Source organism: Schistocerca piceifrons, chromosome 2, assembly GCF_021461385.2.
Source record: "Schistocerca piceifrons isolate TAMUIC-IGC-003096 chromosome 2, iqSchPice1.1, whole genome shotgun sequence".
NCBI classification, from domain to species: Eukaryota; Metazoa; Arthropoda; class Insecta; order Orthoptera; family Acrididae; genus Schistocerca; species Schistocerca piceifrons.
Genome location: NC_060139.1, coordinates 781,618,116 through 781,640,866, shown reverse-complemented (window position 1 = coordinate 781,640,866; position 22,751 = coordinate 781,618,116). Strand labels below are relative to the sequence as shown.

The following is a 22,751-nucleotide window of genomic DNA, read 5'->3' as shown; positions in this document are numbered from 1 at the left end:
CATTATCCGACATAAACATTTATGATACGGCACTCCATGTTGCATTAACAGTCAGTTTACAGCCTTACGAGAGGAAGCACTCTGTAGCTGATTACTGTTTACAAGTCGAACAAAGATGTCCAGTGGTTTGCAAACACACGATTCAAGTGACTAATATCTTTATGATTATACATGTTTTAACACAAGGTCTTGACGATGAGTCGTGACGATTTTCAAATACGAGGGGTTTCCAGAAAGTAAGTTCCGATCGGTCGCGAAATGGAAACCAATGGGAAAATCCGGTAAAGCTTTGCACTGGTGTGTTGGGCAGTGTCTCTTGTATGAGCCTAGATAGCATCACGTCGCTCTTCACATTTCCGAGCTCACAGTGAGCGCGTAAAGATGTCTAGAAAATAGTGTCTCCCGCTAAGTACGAGAGCCTAGTGAGAAATTTCGCCTAAAGCTATGCAGCCAACAATACTGTCGTGCTGTTTCTTCTTCAAGACAATTCTCAGCCGCATTCTGCAGGGGCACCTGCATCGTTTTCAGTTGGGAATGTTTGATTACCCACAATACAGACCGTAATTGTCTCTCTCTGAGTTTCATCTCTACTCACGTGAACCGCTGGCTATGAAGACAACATTTTGGCACAGACAATGGGCTGTAGCTCGGCGTAGGGAATTGGCGGGAAGCACTGGCGGGTGTCTTCTGTAACGAGGGTATTGGAAAGTTGGTACAACGCTACGACAAGCGTCTACATCAAAACGGCGACTACGTAGAGAAGTATCTGGAAGGTGTAGCTAACTGTTACAAACAAAACATTTCTGATTTTCACTGTGCTTTCCATTTCGCGATCAATCGGAACTTACTTTCTGGAAAGCCCTCGTATTTAGCCAGTAATGTGTGCAAAGTGTTGACTGCCAGCACTGGTTGACCACCCCCCACCCCCCTCCCCCCCGCGGGTGCCTTGGTCCCTGAGCGTGAGCTAATTGCCAACACCTGTCCAGTTCTGCCCGCGGGCGCCCGCCTGCCGCCGAACGATCACTCGAAGTGGAACTGCCTGGAGCGACAATGCTGAAGTGTGCCGCGTGTTGCCTCACAGGGGTGCACCGTGTTCTGCCCCGGCGTGCGCGAGGTGTGGCTGCTGGACGACGTGCAGGAGGTGCTGCGGCGCGCCGAGGAGGCGGGGCTGCACGTGCCGCTGTACTACCCGGTGGCGCGCCGCGACGACGTGCTGCGGCTGTACGAGTCGGGCGTGCTGGCGGCGGGCACGCACTTCATGGCGAGCGCGGGCGCGCTGGGCTGTCGCGACCGCGTCAAGCTGCGCCTGCCCGCGGCGCGCGCCCAGTTCCGCATGCCGTACGAGATGTCGCCGCAGCGGCCGTGGGTCGTGGTGCAGGACCTGCCCGGCGAGCACTTCCTCACCTGCACCACGGTGCGCGACGCCGTCGTGCTCGCCAACGTCACGTGCCGCGTGCTCGACTCGGGCGAGCTGGTGCCCGTCGACCACCGCGCCGTCGACCAGTGGCTCACCGCCTTCTTCAGCAGGCTGCGCGTCCTCAGGCAGTTCTCGGGACACGTCTCCTTCAGGTGAGTCATCATTTTAAAACTTCCTGCTAGCTTAAAACTGTCTGCCGCTATCGACAGGGGATCTCAGGTTGATTCCGTATTTCTGGATTTCCGGAAAGCTTTTGACACCATTCCTCACAAGCGACTTCTAATCGAGCTGGGGGCCTATGGGGTATCGTCTCAGTTGTGCGACTGGATTCGTGATTTCCAGTCAGGAAGGTCGCAGTTCGTAGTAATAGACGGCAAATCGTCGAGTAAAACTGAAGTGATATCGGGTGTTCCCCGAGGAAGCGTCCTGGGACCTCTGCTGTTCCTGATCTATGTTGTTGTTGTTGTGGTCTTCAGTCCTGAGACTGGTTTGATGCAGCTCTCCATGCTACTCTATCCTGTGCAAGCTTCTTCATCTCCCAGTACCTACTGCAACCTACATCCTTCTGAATCTGCTTAGTGTATTCATCTCTTGGTCTCCCTCTACGATTTTTACCCTCCACGCTGCCCTCCAATACTAAATTGGTGATCCCTTGATGCCTCAGAACATGTCCTACCAACCGATCCCTTCTTCTGGTCAAGTTGTGCCACAAACTTCTCTTCTCCCCAATCCTATTCAATACTTCCTCATTAGTTATGTGATCTACCCATCTAATCTTCAGCATTCTTCTGTAGCACCACATTTCAAAAGCTTCTATTCTCTTCTTGTCCAAACTATTTATCGTCCATGTTTCACTTGCATACATGGCTACACTCCATACAAATACTTTCAGAAATGACTTCCTGACACATAAATCTATACTCGATGTTAACAAATTTCTCTTCTTCAGAAAAGATTTCCTTGCCATTGCCAGTCTACATTTGATATCCTCTCTACTTCGACCATCGTTAGTTATTTTGCTCCCCAAATAGCAAAACTCCTTTACTACTCCGAGTGTCTCATTTCCTAATCTAATACCCTCAGCATCACCCGACTTAATTCGACTACATTCCATTATCCTCGTTTTGCTTTTGTTGATGTTCATCTTATATCCTTCTTTCAAGACACTATCCATTCCGTTCAACTGCTCTTCCAAGTCCTTTGCTGTCTCTGACAGAATTACAATGTCTGTAGTTACCCTTTTTGATGGTAACCGTAACTATAACTGAATTTTTATATAGCTTACAGATGTCGCTTAGAGTCTGCTTCGCAACTCCACACTCTACTTTTGAAACGTTCAAGGTAAAACTACCCACACGGAAGAGATTGGTCCTCTGGAAAGGAGTACCTTCAGATACCAATCTGTATCCCAAGTGGAGGTTGTGACATCACAGCTGGCGTTGAGTTTGACATACCACTAACTGGTAGTATTTCACAAGTGTGTGGAACCCCGCCGGTCGGAGTGGCCGAGCGGTTCTAGGCGGCTCTGGAACCGCGCGACCGCTACGGTCGCAGGTTCGAATCCTGCCTCGGGTATGGATGTGTTGGATGTCCTTAGGTTAGTTAGGTTTAAGTAGTTCTAAGTTCTAGGGGACTGATGACCTCAAATGTTAAGTCCCATAGTGCTCAGATCCATTTGTGGAACCCTAAGTAGGACTCTCACATATCTGCATAGATTTGTGAACGATATGGGCCCATGTTGCACAGGTCTAAACACCACTGTTGTGATATTCCCGTTCATATCACTGGCCTGAGACCACGTAGACACTACTTTTTCGTATTATCCATAGTTACTTCTGGATAAGTATGTTTACTCTTCAAATGGAAGATTGAAATTTTCTACCCGTTACTACAGATGAATCGTTGAATTACATCGATCCTCGCAGCTAACACCCAAGTATATATCGAAAGCCTCCGATTAGGTACCATGCACTGCAGATAATCACATTGCAACTGGTGAAAATAATCCTTGAATTCTGGATTCTTAACAGCTCAAGCTGACGAAATGCACTGATGAGCCAAAAGTAACCACTTTTGAAAAGTAAAACAGTAGTTATTCTCCATGGCATGGGTTCGACAAATTCTTGGTAGGTTTCGGGAGGTATAAAGCACCAGAAGTCTGCTCGCTGGTCACGGAATTCCCTGTAGCATACGAGATGTGTTCCACTGGTTTCAGATCAGGTGAACTTGGTGGGGAAGACATAAACGTAAATTCACTGTCATGTTCTTCATATCGTAGCACAATTCTGCACTTCTGAAACGAACACGTTTCGAATAGTCCATTGTCCAGTCTTGATGACCCTGTACCCACTGCACTCGGAATTGCCGATGTTGTTGGTCAACGTGGCAGTACGCAGAGTACGTCTTCTGCAGTTCCCCATGTCCAACGGTGTGTGCTGAACAATGAATTCCGAAACACTTGTGCCTGGGCCAGCATTGTACTCTGTTGTCAGATCTGGCACAGATCGCCGACTATTTTTTTTCACAGAATGTGCGAGCCCCCGACCGCTATGTTCTGTGATGAGGCGTGTGCGTCAAAACCCCTTGTCTCCTACTTGTGGTCACCGTCCTTCAACCACCTTCCATAGACGTTAACGACGGTAGCACGCGAACAGCTAACCAGTTCCGTTGTTTCCAAGATGCTCGTTACGAGGTAATAATTTTCTCCTTGTCGAAATAGCTTATGTCAGTGAATTTCTGTCCGTATGGTCGCCAGAGAGATTCTGTGCTTACCGTGTCACCTGTTCGCAAGGCCTCAAGTCGGCATTTGTCTCGCGGTCGGCATGTTTTGGCTCACTGCTGTAGATAGAAGTAATGCTTTCACTCCTGTACGCTTACGGCCCTCACATAAGTGTTGCTGAAATACTCCCAGAACATTATTAAGCGTTATCTGTGAAAGACACCATTCTATTACCACTCATTACCAAATCTCGCCGTTGCCCGTAGCCGCAGAAAATACTTGAGCATTCACTCACAATGTGTATAATCCATGTAAATACTCTACTCGAGTTCATCAGCACTCGCATCGGGATTATGAAGCAAATCCAGACATTTCCACAGCTTTACTAAAATTGATAAATATCAGAGAAACTAATTAAACACCGTGACAGTTAGCTCTGGCCTGCCGTATGGACGAGCGGTTCTAGGCCCTTCAGTCTGGAACCGCGCGACCGCTACGTCGCAGGTTCGAAACCTGCCTCGAGCATGGGTGTGTGTGATGTCATTAGGTTAGTTAGGTTTAAGTAGTTTTAAGTTCTAGGGGACTGATGACCTCAGATGTTATGTCCCTTAGTGCTCAGAGCCATTTGAACCATTTGAGTTAGCTCTGACGATTTCTTTTCAAAACATTCTTCTCTGTTCACCTTCTGGACACGAACATATCGCTGAATAAACTTCTAGGCCTTGATGACATCTTTCAGAAGACTGGATGGTGAAGACGAATTAAACTAATAACTAGGTATGTAAGTTTCCTTAAATAGAGTATCGTAGTCCCTACTTTATTCTAGATTTCGTAGATGGCCTCATTTTCTCATTTTGCTCTGTTCAGTAAAACGACAATAGCTTCCTCAGCTTGATATCAACTCCCATTCATTTACTCTCGCGAGGAACACCAGTATTATTCCATTCTACAGGGAATGTTCCTTTAATCTAGTCAGTACGCACACTCCATCTACATCTACACCACTGCTCAGCAATTGGCACTTCAGTGTTTGGCACTTTCAGACAATTTGTCCATCGTTTCACTCTCGAATAGTAAGTGAGCAAAATGAAAAGCTAAATCTTTTCGTGGAGCCTCCGATTTCTTACATTTTATTTCGTTGGTCATTTCTCGCTATTTATACGGTGCCAACAAAACATTTGGTGATTGAAATTTCGTGAAAAGATCTCGCCGCAAAGAAAATCGCCTTTGTTTTAATCACTGTTACTCTAACTTGCGTATCATATCCATCACACTTTCACCACTATTAAGCGATTTAGAACACGAGTTGCCCTTCCCTGAACTTAATCAATGTCCTCCGTCAGTCCTATCTGGTAAGGACCTTTTACCGCGCAGAAATACGCCAGAAGATGATGGACAACAATAATGTAGACCAATCTTTTCAAAGGATTTGTTTCATCTTCTAAGTGTTTTGCCGATACAACGCAGTCTTCGAGTCGCCTTCCCCAGATAATTTTCTGTGTGATTGTTCCAATTTAAGTTATTCGTAATAGTAATCAGTAGGTATTGAGTTGAATCCACAAGTTTTAAATTTGTGTGATTTATCGTGTAATCGAAATTTAACGATATTTATTTATTCTTTTTATTGTTTACTTCCAACTTTTCGCACAACACAGCTCTTACGTCTAAATCTTTTTGCAATTTGTTCTACTCTTCTGGCGACTTTAGGAGACGGTAAATAACTTCATCATCTGCAAACAATCTTCCCAGATTGTCTTCTAAACTGTTTGTGTGGATTAGAAACAGCAGAGGGGCTGTATCACCTCCTCGAGGAACGCCATATACTTCTGTTTCTATTGATGACTTCCTGTCATTTATTACGAACTGTGGCCCTTCTAATAGAAAATCACGAATCCAGTCGCACAACGGCGACGATATTCCATATATACACACAATTTGATTAGAAGTGTCTTGTGAGGAACTATGTCAGAAGCTTTTTAGGAAAGTATAACCAACTCTATATCCCTTGTAGAAAGCATCAATTACTTAATATCAATATATTCGACGATTGTTTTTGGTGGATTTGTATGTTCTTTGAGTTTAAGCCGGATGATGTCGACGCTTACATAAAGTGAAAGGAATGGAGACTGTCCCGTAAGATTTCAACAAGAGAATTTTATCTTTTTGCAAATACATATGTTTGAGGCCTATTTCTGGTGGATTTGGATGTTACTGTATTAAGTCAATGACCTAATTTCTTTCTCCGTCAGATGCTCTCTATTTGTTCGGATTGTTTGTCGTTAGGAAGTCTACTATGTTATCGCAACCAATTACAGTTCATCTAGGCTCCTGAACTTCCAGCCACAAAACACCAGCAGACACTCTTGCAGTTTACTCTTTCTCGCATTAACATCACTTTGTTACAGTACTCACCCTGCTCCAACCAGTGACAGCATCAAAATTCTTCATGTAGCCTAAGCTGTTTTACTGCTATTGTACCACCGATTCATTCAATGACGAAAATTTCAACACAACTGTCCTTTGTCCACTCTCAGCAAGAATAAGTGTTGTATATCTCCCACCATCTGTGGTACCAGGTTTCCCAAGACCACCACAGTTTAGAAAGATTGTGAACTGTGACCTCATCGAAGGGAACCTCCCAGAATTCGTCTGACCAAGACGCAAAATACTTTCCTCTATTTTTCCATCCTGATTCGAGAAGCAGCAATAATATAGAACATCAACCAAACTGGAATGCCTAGAAGATTAAGGCAATGATGTCATTCGAATGGTCTCAGGAAAAAATGTCATTATCATGTCACATATAACAAGTTTTTGTGTTACTGGAACAACAGTTAATTAGTGTCTGCGCAGATATAATTCATATGCAGCGGGTAGACTGATAGAGGGTGTCCCCAAAGGTCGCAGGATCGTAGAGGTCGTGGAGTGCCACACATTCTTTTTCACACGAGCCTTATAACTGCTAGCTCAGCAAAAAACCGAAATGTTCGGTTTTCTCTTTGTTCTTGTATCAGTATATCAGCACACTTCAAACGGATGTGGGCTCAAGTGTCAAGGTCATAACACTGTAACCTTGGTTAACATAGTAAAAATTAAAATTAAAAGAAAATGAGGGCAAACGATTTTTACCTACATTCTTAATTTAAAAGAGTAAAAAAAGTGTCGTCACCATTGGACGTGCATCGTTTGATGGTGCACTATTTTCAACGAAGAACGCTTTTATACGAGGTACGGAAAGGTGTGATAATAGGATTCTTTTTTATGAATTATCAGTCTTCTTCCTGGTTTGATGCGGCGGCCCACGAATTCCTCTTTTGTGCCATCCTCGTCATATCAAAATAGCACTTGACTCTTCGGCCTCAATAATTTGATTTATATTTTGTATTCCAATCTCTGTCTTCCCTTGCAGTTTTTACCCTCTACAGTTATTAAGGCTGAACTTTGATACTAATAGACTACTCTTGGCCGGGAATTCCACTTTTGCCTGTCCTGTGCTTATTACGTCGTCCTTGCTCCGTCCGTCATGTGTTATTTTGTTTTCAACGTAGCACAGTTCCTTCACTTCGTTTACTTCATAGCCACTAGTTTTGATGTTAAGATAATCGCAATTTTTAATTCTGCTACTCCTCCTTATTTTCTTCCTTCTTCGGCTTACACTCAGTGCATATTCCGTACTTGTTGCACTGTTAATTCTAGTCAGCAGGTCCTGTAATTCTTCTTCATTGTCACTAAGGATAGCAACCGTCATCATCCAATTTTATCACTGATATCCTTCCACCCTCAATTTTAATACTACTGTTAAACCTTTCTTTTTTATTTCCATCTTTGCTTCTATCACGGCAGTATCTACGGCCCTACAGAACTTCATAAGCATCTTATCTTTCCTATAATTTCTTAGTACATCCCACTTCTTACCCCAATGATTTTCTTAAACTTCAGACAACCTTCACCTAATAAATTGCGACCTGAGTCTATACCTGTTCCCTGGGTAGGCCCACAATCCGATATCCGATTTCGGAATTTCTGTCTGGCCACGGCGTAATTAAGGTGGAATTATTTCGTCTCGCCGTCATTCACCAAACAAGCTTACCCTTGTGATTTTTGAACGGTGTATTCGCTGTTACTAGCTGAAATTTATTGCAGAGCTCATTCTCCTCTTTCGTTCCTGCTACCAAGCCCATAGTTTCCCGTAACTCGTTCTTCTGTTCCTTACCTTACTGTCGCGTACCAGGTATTAGATTATGGTCTCCCTTTACTCGCTCAGTATTCTTATACACTTCCCCTACCTCTTCATCTTCTGCTTATGACGTCAGAATGTATACCTCAGCAATTTTTGGCGTAGTTTTGCTGTCGATTCTGATGAGAACAGCCCTATCACTGACCTGTTCACAGAAACTCACTCTCTGCCGTATCTTCCTATTCATAACGCTACTGCTGTTGATATTACCCTACATTCGTCTAACCAGAAATCATTATCTTGTTTCCATTTCACTTCAATGATCCCTTAACCCCGCAATATCTAAATGGAGTCTCTGCATTTCCCATTTAGATTTTCTAGCTTCACCATCGCGTTGAAATTTCTGACATTCCACGCTCCGACTCTGTTACCCTTTCGTTGATTATTTAATCTTTTTCTGTTGTTGATAATTCTCCGGGTTATATGGCCGTGGTCCATGGAATACTTCTATTCCTAACGTTTCGTCCAATACTACGTTGGATGAAACGTTAGGAATAGAAGTATTCCATGGACCACGGCCATATAACCCGAAAGAATTATCAACAACAGTACCATCCGGTCCTGGAAGCCTTCATTGTATAATCTTTTTCTCACGTTTGCCTTCCACTTGGCAGAACCCTTGCGGATATCTGAGTAGGGAAGTAAACTAGAATTTTTTTACCAATGGAGAGATCATCATGATGCTTTTTCACTTACAGGCCATGTGCCCTATGGTTGTGTCTTTAATGCAGTTATTTCCATTGGCTTCTACAACATTATGCCGTCGATCATTGTTGATTCGTCCGTCTTTTAGAGGCAGTTTCTCACCCCAAGAGCAAGAGGGTACCATGAAACTCTTTCTGCTCCTCGATTTCTTTGAGCAGGCCTTTGCCAGACCGAGGTTGACTTCTTATACAGTAAGTCTTCGGCTACCATTGTTGATGACTTTTATTCAAAAATTATGCAGGAGCTGGGTTAGAATCCAGGACCAAGGCTAAGACACTACCACTAAACGACTATGTGCAGAAGTATTATACACTGTTTGTGTTAAGTGTGCTAGTTACTATTCCACTGTTGTGAAAATAAACTGTGTTAAATTGTACTGCAGGCCGAGGAACGCTCTGATACATTCGCTTTTTGGCACATCGACACTAAGTAATGAATCATGTTATCAAATAAGCCTGAAGACTTTACACAAAAATGGAGTACGAACATTATTTAATTGTGAAATGGCTCACATGAAGCATCACTTTAAAGTGTCCACTTATCATTTTAATTTTTATTTAACTTCTTTTCCGTATTGGGCTTCATTTTATAAATAGAAAAGCAATTTATAATTTAAACCGCCACAGATGTGTAGATATCACATGTAGAAATGTATGGGGACGGAATCGAAATTCGCTCAGATCACTCGATATAGGAATGGACACTGAAGCTGTTCTACATCCACCACGCGGAGGAATAGGCCCTAGCCTTCAGCAGTTAGTCGAAGTTCGCTGGAACAGCTAAGCATACCACGTAAATGGAAAAAAGTGGGTCAAATGGCTCTGAGCACTATGGGACTTAACTTCTGAGGTCATCAGTCCCCTAGAACTTAGAACTACTTAAACCTAACTAACCTAAGGACATCACACATTTCCACGCCCGAGGCAGGAGTCGAACCTGCGACCGTAGCGGCCGCGCGGCTCCAGACTGTAGCGGAAAAAATGAAAGTCATTCCTATCCAGAAGCAAATAGAGATCTGTCACTCAAGAGTTGTAGAATTTCTGGAGAATGAATAACTTCTCTCTAGGAACCAAGATGCTTTCCACATGCAATGCTCATATGAAACATAGCTTGCTCTGCTCTTCTATGATATCAAGAAAGCAGAAAAAACGGATGGTTGATGCCCAAAAACAGAAAAAGGAAAATTATAATTTAGGATTCGACGTCTTGTCGAGAATGAGGTCACCAGGAACGGATCACAATCTTTGATGGAGGGATGATGGGGAAGGAATCCAGCCATGTGTTTTTCAAGGTAACCTTCCAACATTACCCTTATTCTATTTTAGGAAATTATATAGAAAACCTAAATTAGCATTTACAGAGAGAGATGTTTGTCAATTGTGCTTATTTTATGTTTATTTCAAAAACATCACTGCAGTGTTCGAAAAGACACTGTCATAAATGAAATTCTGTAATGAGAAAGATGAAATAACAGTTTTTATATATATAAAGCAGGAGTATGTTTAAAACGGAATATGTTGTAACATCAATGTTGAAGTATACGCAGTGTTGATAGTTTATGAAAATGTTACGATAAAGTTTTAATTGAGCTCACGAATAACCACGTGTAAACAAGTTAGTAATATCACTTCTTCTCAACTAAATGGAAGGGTCAATCACTTATCCCTTGAGTTAGATTCTTCGAATTATTTTTTGAGAAAACCCTATCTGTACACGGATTTGATTGTAGGTTTACTTAGCATACAGAATTTCGTTTGTAATTTACCTTCCACTAATGCGCTGTCGTCTATTCTATTTTGGGTGGCGAAATCCTTCTAACGAAGTGTTTGGAACCGTAATATCGCAAGGTGAGTATTCAGTCGTATGGAAACCGCTTCATAAACCGCTCGCGAGCACATTGCGCCAAGAGCATATGTTTCTGCGAGCGGCTAGTGAGACGCTGATCTGGACCACTTGCGCCCGCTGGTGTGGCCGAGCGCTTCTAGGCGCTTCAGTCTGGAACCACGCTAACGCTACGGTCGCAGGTTCGAATCCTGCCTCGGGCATGTATGTGTGTGATGTCCTCACGTTAGTTAGGCTTAAGTAGTTTTAAGTTCTAGGAGACTGATGACCTCAGATGTTAAGTCCCACAGTGCTCAGAGCCATTTGAGCCACTTGCTGTTTTTTCGGCGAGCTCAAAGTGCCCTAAGTTTCTATACGCCCGCAAGCAATGTGGCTCACCGAATGCTCAGGCGTAGAACTGTGCGTCAGTCTTTTACTCAAGTAGTTCATGAATTTTTCGCGAGCACGTTGCTTGCAAGTGTATCGTACATTTAGAGATCATTGCCTTCCGCTGAAGCACGTACTTACTCGTAGCGACACCCACTACGACAGTTTCCCCGCTTCTATTATTCTAAGTTTAATGAAAATACCTCCATATGGAATATCCAGACAGATACGCGATTGCATCGAAGACATCCTAGCAAGCAGAACTCGAGGTCTCATTCTCCATCGGAGGTCATTTTGAGAAGCGAATGTAGCGTCTGGCACATCTCGAGTAGTGTGGCATCAGTAAGGTCCCCACCCCCGGTTGTTTAAAGAATCGATCTCCCATGCATGAAATGTCATATCTCGCGAAGTATGTGTCGTAAAATAATATAATTTTTCCAGTATGATCAGTAGTATACGTGGATACCGTCTGAAAAGTATGTTAGTTAGTAGTAAAGAGGTCTAAGTTTAAAACTCATACTGCAAGAACAGCGAATGAAGTCAGGGGTAAACGTTTTTCTTTCATAATTTTTTGCCGAATGTCAGCGGACAAAGGATCGTAAAGGTTTGGAATTATGTATAAAGTTTGTTGGAAGTCACTAAGTGCTCTCATTCTCAAATACTGTATGAATATAGTCTGGGCAATGGGCTGCCATGTGTTACGCTGCCTCAGTGCATGCACACAGTTTCTAACTGTAAAGCTTTCGTTACTGTGCCAAACGTTTGACATAAGATTATATAAATTGTGACAGCATTTGAAATTCTGTCAATAACTGTATGAAATTCTGAGAATAAAATATTTGTTGCCGCTGGAGGCCGCTAAATAGGCAACTTTCAACTGGAAATATGAAACTATGATCCATGAACCGGGTTAGCCGCTTAGAAATATACAACGCGATCAGAAACAACCTTAAAAGCTTGTAAGGGTGTTGCAGCGTACGTGGTGCAGAGAAATTATTGTTAAGAAAAGATTCGTTACGTCGTGCCGTTTCCGAGTTAGTTGGCACTGACGTTAGCCAAAAAGACTGTTGCGCGCGAAAATTCAAGCGGTCCGCCAGAGACGGTGTCACCAAACGTGTTCTTCTTTTGGTTTCTTAAAACCGAAGAAGCGAGCGATACAAAAATCGGACGTGTGACGATAGTAGAGATTGAACCCGAGCCAAAGGTTGAGCAGTCCGAGCACCATAACCTGCGCTATGACATTAACTGTATCAGGGAGGCCGCTTGAATTTACACAGGCAACCGTCTGATTGACTAATTTCAATTGAAATTAACTCGCAAGCGGTGCAACGAATAACGTTAACAGTTATTTCTCAGCACAACCTACCCTGCAACACCCTTACAAGCTTTCCAGACTGTTTCCGATCACTGTGCAGTTTACCGTAATGAGGCGTTGTTTTATACACTCCTGGAAATTGAAATAAGAACACCGTGAATTCATTGTCCCAGGAAGGGGAAACTTTATTGACACATTCCTGGGGTCAGATACATCACATGATCACACCGACAGAACCACAGGCACATAGACACAGGCAACAGAGCATGCACAATGTCGGCACTAGTACAGTGTATATCCACCTTTCGCAGCAATGCAGGCTGCTATTCTCCCATGGAGACGATCGTAGAGATGCTGGATGTAATCCTGTGGAACGGCTTGCCATGCCATTTCCACCTGGCGCCTCAGTTGGACCAGCGTTCGTGCTGGACGTGCAGACCGCGTGAGACGACGCTTCATCCAGTCCCAAACATGCTCAATGGGGGACAGATCCGGAGATCTTGCTGGCCAGGGTAGTTGACTTACACCTTCTAGAGCACGTTGGGTGGCACGGGATACATGCGGACGTGCATTGTCCTGTTGGAACAGCAAGTTCCCTTGCCGGTCTAGGAATGGTAGAACGATGGGTTGGATGTACCGTGCACTATTCAGTGTCCCCTCGACGATCACCAGTGGTGTACGGCCAGTGTAGGAGATCGCTCCCCACACCATGATGCCGGGTGTTGGCCCTGTGTGCCTCGGTCGTATGCAGTCCTGATTGTGGCGCTCACCTGCACGGCGCCAAACACGCATACGACCATCATTGGCACCAAGGCAGAAGCGACTCTCATCGCTGAAGACGACACGTCTCCATTCGTCCCTCCATTCACGCCTGTCGCGACACCACTGGAGGCGGTGCATGATGTTGGGGCGTGAGCGGAAGACGGCCTAACGGTGTGCGGGACCGTAGCCCAGCTTCATGGAGACGGTTGCGAATGGTCCTCGCCGATACCCCAGGAGCAACAGTGTCCCTAATTTGCTGGGAAGTGGCGGTGCGGTCCCCTACGGCACCGCGTAGGATCCTACGGTCTTGGCGTGCATCCGTGCGTCGCTGCGGTCCGGTCCCAGGTCGACGGGCACGTGCACCTTCCGCCGACCACTGGCGACAACATCGATGTACTGTGGAGACCTCACGCCCCACGTGTTGAGGAATTCGGCGGTACGTCCACCCGGCCTCCCGCATGCCCACTATACGCCCTCGCTCAAAGTCCGTCAACTGCACATACGGTTCACGTCCACGCTGTCGCGGCATGCTACAAGTGTTAAAGACTGCGATGGAGCTCCGTATGCCACGGCAAACTGGCTGACACTGACGGCGGCGGTGCACAAATGCTGCGCAGCTAGCGCCATTCGACGGCCAACACCGCGGTTCCTGGTGTGTCCGCTGTGCCGTGCGTGTGATCATTGCTTGTACAGCCCTCTCGCAGTGTCCGGAGCAAGTATGGTGGGTCTGACACACCGGTGTCAATGTGTTCTTTTTTCCACTTCCAGGAGTGTATTTTTATATATGGCTACACATATCACTAAATTAAAGGTCCTCGCCTAGCTTTTCTGTCTGTTACTGAAACCTAATCTCAGGAACTATTGTAGATGTTTTGATATGGTCTTCACTAATAGATAGGCTGATTCACGAAGAAGGTTTATGTGTATAATTTTTATTTCGTGCAAACTGGATGAACTACGATGATGTTTGACGTTTAAGTCGTGCCTGTCGAGATCTTATCTGGTGTGCGTTGCTGAAATCGTTTAAGTTACACTACAATTTGGAATCACTATTCAGTTAGCAAACGTTATTGTCTGAATTTCATTGCCTGTAAAGAAAATTGCCACTATCGCAAGGAAGTCACCCGGTTATAGATTCTTAGTGCTACCCTTGCGAAGCTGTGACGGGTCTCTGGTAATCTGTAATTACTTGTATCGACATCAATTGCGGAAATGCGAAACGAAAATTGTATTGTTTATTTTAACAATTAATTAAATCATAAATTGTATAGTACTATTTTTTGGAATTAAATAATAAATCTCAAATGTTGCGTTTCAGTCTTTTAATTCGAAAATTGTCTTAAAGTGCTATTGCAGCGGTTTAGTTATCACAAAACTCTCTCTGACAGGGCCCACACCACAGGTGCAGCCTACAGGTCTATAGGTCCTATAAATTGCCCTGGTCTTATAAAACTGTGTGAGTCAGCACCCAAAACCAGTCAAGGAACGTGCTGTCTCTCGTACCTTACATGTCCTGCAATGTCTACGACGCGTCATATTGAGAAATTTGAGCTGACTCAGGTGGTGGGTACCGACAGTCTTTCTTCCCACGTAACACCCATAAAAAAGAACAGCATGGGGAAGAGGGGAGTTGGGGTGGGGGTGGAAGGTGGGGCTGGGAGAACGTACTGTGGATCTTCTGCCACACTCCAGCTTACAAAGCTAAGACGTCGATGTAGATATCTGTACGTTGGGACGGAAACGCGGCACGAATGATCGTGAGCGCATCAAAGAGATCCCCTTAAGCTTCTAGCAGGTAGTTTGAGTGGATGCCTGATTCCATTGAAAGTGTCACCACAAACGTCTGCAACTTAACAACAAGAGACAAGAGTTACTAAATGCTCATACCAATAGTGACTGCACCCGGCCTAGGGATGGCGGTTATCGCTGAAACAACCGCTTTTCGGTTATATCGGTTTTTTTACGCCAGTTTAGCACGAATTATAAAAGCACTCAAAATAATAGGTTTTTGAAATAAACGATTTTCGGTTTTTAATTCATATTATTTCCTGTAATAAACGTAGAAATCGAAAAAACTGAAAAATTTTCACTGCCTCAGTTTCAAGATACATAGAATGAAAATATTAAATAGGCAAGTAAAAGAAAACTTAGTCTTTCCACCGTTCGCTGCTTTCCTCGGAAAGTAATAAGTGGTTGAATATTACAAAAAATCACCAATATTCTCCTACTGATTATAATTTTCTGAAACTCTGCTGAAAAATCATCTTGCAATCGGGAATCGTACCACTATTGGGGCATTACTAATAGACAGTGCAAAAGGATGCAAGCTGAGGATTAAAGAACTCTATTTTTCGTGTTAATTTGTCCGTTTTCATAGCCGAGAAAGGCAAATTATGTACACCCAGGGTTGTTACCATAACTTCCTTACTCTTTTATTATTTCGTAGAAATACTTTTATCTTTTAAAGCATTTTTCTTCATTGCTACGTCACTTCGTAAAAATATCTCCAGACTGTGGTTGGTGCCATTCTGTAACGCAACGGTTGTCTGGAGACGACTCCGAGAAACAAAACACTGCGAGTGTATGCTTACCTCAAGCCACGACACACAGCAACAGGGTCATAATTGTCTCAGGAGTACCGTACCAATTCTTATGCCATGTGTTTGTCGCTTCTTTCCGTCGGCGTTGTCATTAAAATAGCCCCGCCGGAGGTTCGAGTCCTCCCTCGGGCATGGATGTGTGTGTCGTCCTTAGCTTTAAGTTAGTTTAAGTAGTGTGTAAGTCTAGGGGCCGATGACCTCAGCAGTTTGGTTCCTTAGGAATCCACACACATTTGAACATTAAAATAGCGCTGATCGCTTTTCCAATATTCTGTAATAGCACAACATAGTGAATCAATTCAAATGTTATGAATAAAAATTACTCCTTTTTAAACCAGGTTCATTTAAAAACGAACAATTTTAGCACTGCTGCTATGGCTAATTGATATTTCGGTTTTTTTACTCGGCTACTATTAAAAATGAAAAACACCTGTTATAATCGAGACCAAATACGGAAAAATTCCGGTTACTCGGAACTAAAACACAGGTAACTGTTTTAGGTGGTTGGTTTTTCTCGTTCCTAGCCCGGCCGCACCGTGAGCAGTGTGTGTGTGTGTGTGTGTGTGTGTGTGTGGGGCACGAACACGCCGGTGCAGGGAGCCGCTGTGTGCGCCGTGCTTCGCGGCACGTTCGCGATGCGCGCTGCGCGCTGTGGGCCAAGGCCGACCGTCCAGTAGTCCACCAGAGGATCTGTCTCGCCTCCGGCGACCCCAGGACGAAAACCTTCGGACGGCGGAAACGTCCCGGCTGCTTCCGTCGCGCACAGACACGTGGGCAGGGTCAAATTGTTTATAGCTATCACTCTTTTGAACTACACAGACAACTCACACGAGCGTCAGAGATAAGTCCACGCGGAGCGTTCAATAGCCCGTTCAGTACTGCGCCAGGGCAGACACTTCGGCAGGAGCACGTGGACGCGTGGAGCAATTACCGCAAGCGACACACCAGTAATCTTACAGCCTACCCAATTCGCTCAACCTCGCAAACTACACAATTTAGAAATACAGAACTGGCATCAGCGTGTTCTAAAAGAGGTTCACAACGTTAAACTTCAGTTTTATCTCTGATGGCACATTTTAAAACGGTGCACGACATGTTTACGAAAATGAATTTCCTGGTACGTTACCCAATTTTCACCAGGCAAGAAACTTTTTTGTAACTGAATTTAGGTGATCACGTTATTTGAGCTACATCTTAAGAATTAATCGTATTTTCATCTGCCCCAAATCGGAACACTGTCAGATGTTTCTAACACGAGGTACATTATCTACTGTTCAAGAGTCAAGAGCTAAGCGGCCAACCATTTGGTTTCATTACGAGAAACAGATCACTGGGTTTGTAATTAAGCTGTTTTTTAATCAAGATATTTATTTCTCTTCGCTTGGCAGCGAAATGCTTCCATATACAAGGCAGACGACCATTCAGAGTTGCCAAATAATGAATTGCGAAAGGTCTTGTTCGCAAATTAATTTATTTATGCATTTCAACACATCATGATCACACATAGCTGTGCTAAGAACAAATAAATACAATGTAAATGATGCTTCAGGAAAAAATATGAGATTCACTGGACAATAGCTCCCGTCAATACTTAGAATGAAGTACGAAACCAAACCACATCAAAGGTACTGAAAACATAGCGGTCTATTTGCCACCTGGCTCCACATATTGTATATGAGAGCTATATTTTCAGTAGGTTTGTTTATAAATAAATAAATCTTCTGGTACCAGTCACGATTTTTCTTTATTTTACTTTTCACACGACGTGTTTCGAGAAATAATTCCCATTTTCAAGTTCGTTTTTTGTGTGTATTGAGCCATTTCTTTTGATGTTTTCAGTGTATGAGAGTCTGCTTCATTTCGTTGACTTTTACTGCAATACATAAGAAACACGTGATGTTTTAGTTGGGCATCAATTCATTTTGCGAAGTTAGTCGCGAGATTTAGAAGAATTTGTACTTGCAGTTTTCTAATGGTCCATTTGTGCAGAGTCTCACACACACTAAACATCACACACAACTTGTTGTACACTTTACACATCGAAAATATCTTATATAAACAAAACAGTTACAAAGATAGTCCACAGAGATAACATTATAGGTCTTCCACAGATTATGATATGTTTTTGTACAGAGGTTATTTATCTTAACAATTTGGCTCATAAATTACTTATACAGTATTGATTTCACAATTGTGCTTATTTCTATGTTTTACTATTTTTATTTAAGGACAAACGATCCATAAACAACATACACTTGGCTGCAAGTTGACTGTGTCTTAACGTTTTCATCAAATTAGCAATTCATTTCTAATGGTGCCCAACAATACGCTTAAATCTCCCGAAACTCACTACACGTCTTTCCATTTCAAAGCTTCACGCCATCGTGATTAAAATTTAATAACTCAGTACACAAATTACATGTAATTCAAAAGAATAATTATTCTGTCAGAGAATTCATTGCGCTGATTAGCGTCTATCTCGCCGCATTATTTCTGACTGTTCGAGGCGCATTGCACTTTCATCTGTCCGTTGCGTTTGCTCAATGACTCTATTAAATCAGATCATTCACTTGCGCGCCTAATTCCCTACATTTCAACACAAGAAGATACTTTCCGTAAATAAGAACAAAATTTGTAAAATAACCGTACATGATACAGTACAAACTGAACTCCATTCCCAAAGAAAGGGTAAAGACAATTGAAACGTTACAGCATATGTGCTCTTCTTTTCACTGTCTTTGAATGAAGCTTATATTCGAATTAATGAATTTCCCCTTTGCTATCCAAATACGACACTTCATATTTGTGGGGATCATTTATTACCGTGGTAGTCGTCCTTTTGTCTTTTCATTTTTTCGATTACGCTTAACTTCTGAACAGTTCTGTGCAGGTATGATGTATTTTACATTGTCCAACTACGCATGGCAATAAAATTATTTTCTATCGGCCATCACGTTGATCGAAATGAGTGTAACCTAGCGCTAACAAGATTTATGGGCTGAATGGGGAACGATGAAAGTGTGAAACGTCTACATGTAAGAAAACAGGAAAAAGAAAACGGTCACAGATTCACATTACAAATAATTTTATTTGAAGGAATGCAAATCACATCGCTTTTAACGTCTGACAGAAAAAGTGTCGCAAAAGTGTAATACGTGTAGATTCAAAAAATGTGTAACACCCCACCCATCACTTATCTGGTTTTGGCGTGTGTTAACCCCAGCTAATTGACTGACAGATCAACAGAGAGTGCAGAACTACTGCAATATCGGATAACGCAAAGAAAGTAATAAGGCCCTGTGACTCCTGATTGAACTGTGGTGGTAGTGTTGACATTAATTGATTCAGAATTGATCACTTTTAATTAAAAAGGGGTGCACATTGATGTTATATGCAGCTATTGAACACCAGATGCAAATATTGAACATAAAATTACTTTAGAAAGTGACTTGGGATTTCAACTACTTGATTAGAAACAGATGCAGTCGATTATCACAAATTTATTTTAACCCACGACCATCAATCATCTCATTACATGACTCTCCTACCAGGCAGTGGTAATAAATTGCGTTTGCGTGGAGTAAAGCTTGATAACTCAAAAGTAATTCCTACCAGCTGACCCAGGCGGAATGCGAAGTGCGAGAAGAATTCTACAGTGCACGGCCCATGAAACCCTCGTGGAAACTTTGCCGACGTGATCCAACAAATTAATCAGTAGCCGGAGCGGGCGCAATATCACCGAATACAGCGTGGCGGAGCGGTGTCGTTGTGTGGACATCGGCCGACCTTGTGGTGCTGCAAGGCTGCGCTCGTCTATTCACTCCTAGCTATCTTGCTCAGTACATAGCTGAACCAAAACTTTCTATTTCCAAGCTCAATCGTTCCATTTGCTAAGTCCTAAACTGCAGAGATGCTCACTCTTTCTCAGGCAAGCTGAGTAAATAACACCATGTCCGCACTCTAGGCAAGCTGGGAATGGAAGGCCTCTACTGAGATTTCTGGCAGTTCACTCTTCGCCTAGGTTTCCCCTCCAGCAAAATCACTTACGCCAATTGCAGCGCAAGTCACGTTAATTATGCGTTGCTTCCCAGCGCCAACCAATGCCTGCTCTGGGAAGTGAACAAATTCCCACAAAATTTCCCTTCCTCTCAACTTCTTCTATTTAGCTCCCCCCAGGCCACCCATCAAGGTTAGCGTCTGCACAAACACTAAGTTTTCCGGAATTCTGACTCCCAGGAGAGTACTTCAAATTCCTTGGTCCTATGTTCCCATCGGAGGCCGGTGTATTTCATGCTGTTGCTCTTCACGTGATTTACGTCAGGCTCTGCAGACTGTGAATTCAGCGTGAAGTTACTATAGTCACAAACACGCATATTTTGACCTCTGTTGACCGCTCCACCATAGCTTTGCACGGCTTTGTCGCATGTTTCACAGAAAACGGGACGACGGACATTTATCAACAGGCATACAAGTTCTCCATCTGTTTCTCGGTACACCAGCATGGAGTTGGGGTCAACCACCCACTCACTGTCACTCATCTTAAGGCGGCTGGAGGCTGCGCTGCGTTACCGCTTTCTCAGAGCTTGAGCCACCCTAAGCTGCCTATTGTTGCTTCCCTTCGCCGTTCTCCAGCCGGCCACGGTCAATTCTAAATGCTTCCATGGGGTAAACTGGCGTCCAGTAAATCGACTCGTTTCCACAAAGTTTTCATGTTGTGTGAATTACTTTAATACCATCACCCGACATTAATTATTCCAATATGTCCATACTATACCCTCTACAAGATGCATTGTGCCTTGTCAGTCATTTTTTGTTCAGCCTTACTGTTCGCTCAATGTGAGTTAGGTGATCTTTAATGACTTCATGTAAGGGGCATAGTTCTTGCCGTCTTACAAATGTATATGTATAAATGACAATTTATGTGGAGATATGTCATTCTTTACTTCCAAGGAATTATTCAATGTGCACAACATAATTTCATTTATTTCTGAGCAGTAACAAAGAAAATATATTGACATCACTGACATAACAACAAAGAAAATTCCCTGTATTTCACCTCAAGAAAATCGACCTTTTTTCTCAGAACTTAATTTGGTGGTCACTGAAAGGCGCGGAATATTTCGAATAGATATGCAGTTTTAACCACAAATTAAGCGATATTTTATTTCATTATTCAGCGCAATACGCAGTTAAATTCTAATGACTTCAGCTTACATCAGGTGCTTTCTGATCAATAGCCGTCCTTTTGTTTGCTCAGTATTCACCTTTATGTTTGTAGTCTAGCCTTTCGTTGAATCATAAAACACTGAATACAAAATATTCCCATCTAAAATAATTAAAATGAAATAAAATGTACTACTGCTTGTTGCTTGTGGGAAAGCGAACAGGAAACATATCAGATACAGCGGTCAGACACACTCGGCATGTAAGGTCTTTCTCATGTCACGAACAAAGGAACATACAGGGAGACATTATCGAACTATATGAAAAAAAAAACGTAAATTAGATACCAACAGCAGCTTGCACACACTTTATCCAGCATGTAAACGTCACTACAGACATTCGGATTTGGGTTATCTCATGTTCGATATGCCTGCCATCATCAGCAATGATGTGACTCAAAGACGAATATCCAAATAGTGAAATTTTGCATGACTCGCTGAAGTGTGGAACATCGATGCTGTCGATAACCTCTAGGTACCCCAGAGCCCAAAGTGCTCCTCCAGGACATCAAATACTTTCCTGCTTCCATGGGTAGTCACCGCGACTTCTGTGACTGAACATTGCAAAAAAAAAAAAAAAAGTAACTAACCTAAGGACATCACACACATCCATGCCCGAGGCAGGATTCGAACCTGTGACGCTCGGTCACAACGTCCGGCTCTGAACATTGCACACCACAAATTGACCTGTTGAGGTCGAAGAGTCTTCTCGATCGGGAAATGCGTATTCTCAGTCCCCCAAGTGCACCAATTTTGTTTATTGACGAACCTATCCAAATGAAAGTGGGCTTCGTCGCTAAACCAAGCGATATACGCGCATACCAATTCCCATCATGCTACACGGCCAACAGTACAGTTTCGATGTCCTAGAGAAAATCGTTCAGAAATTTGACGATTTTGTTTGATATAGTTCAATAATTGTCACCGTGTACGTACTACTAAATCTTGTGGCGGTATTTTGAAGTACAAGAAGGCTCCTCTGGCGCTTGCAACCAATGTCAAGTTGTTAGCCATGGAACATTCAGTGATTTACAGATAAAAAATCAAATTTTGGCACGTTCCCGTTTCCAATTTCCAGTCCTAAACTATCCACAATTCACATGAATCACCTAATTTCAGCAAAGTTTCGAAGATAAGTTGACTAAGCATGGTCTGATGGTACAACACCAATTTCGTTAGCAACAGAAAATATCAGATAACTACTGGAAGTAATATACACTGGTGGAAAAAATAGCAGCACCATATATAATTAATGTAGAGTAACGAAATTTCGGCAATACATTTGTCTAGGTATCATATTTAAGTGATTAACTTTGCAAGATCATAAGTTAATATAAGCGCGAGATACGCCATTGGAGATGTGAAATGCTGGTACATTAATAACTGAATGCAAGCATGCAGACGTGCATGCATTGTGCCATATGTTAGTTTGTGGATTGTAGCGCTATACCTGTTGTATTTGGTCGGTCAATACAAGGACGGTTAATGCTGTTTGTGGACGACGCTGGAGTTGACGTCCGATGATGTCCCATATGTTTTCGGTTGTTGACAGATCTGTGACCGAGC

At 43.1% G+C, this 22,751-nt stretch overlaps 1 protein-coding gene across 1 annotated transcript in view; it reads left to right on the top strand.

The window, feature by feature from the left end:
• The window catches only part of LOC124777451, a 194,850-nt gene that overhangs the window by 122,040 nt on the left and 50,059 nt on the right, over positions 1-22,751 (top strand). Inside the window, exon 4 of the mRNA XM_047252867.1 lies at positions 1,082-1,569. Within this exon, the coding sequence (XP_047108823.1) occupies positions 1,082-1,569 (488 nt within the window). The remainder of the gene's footprint in view (positions 1-1,081; positions 1,570-22,751) is intronic.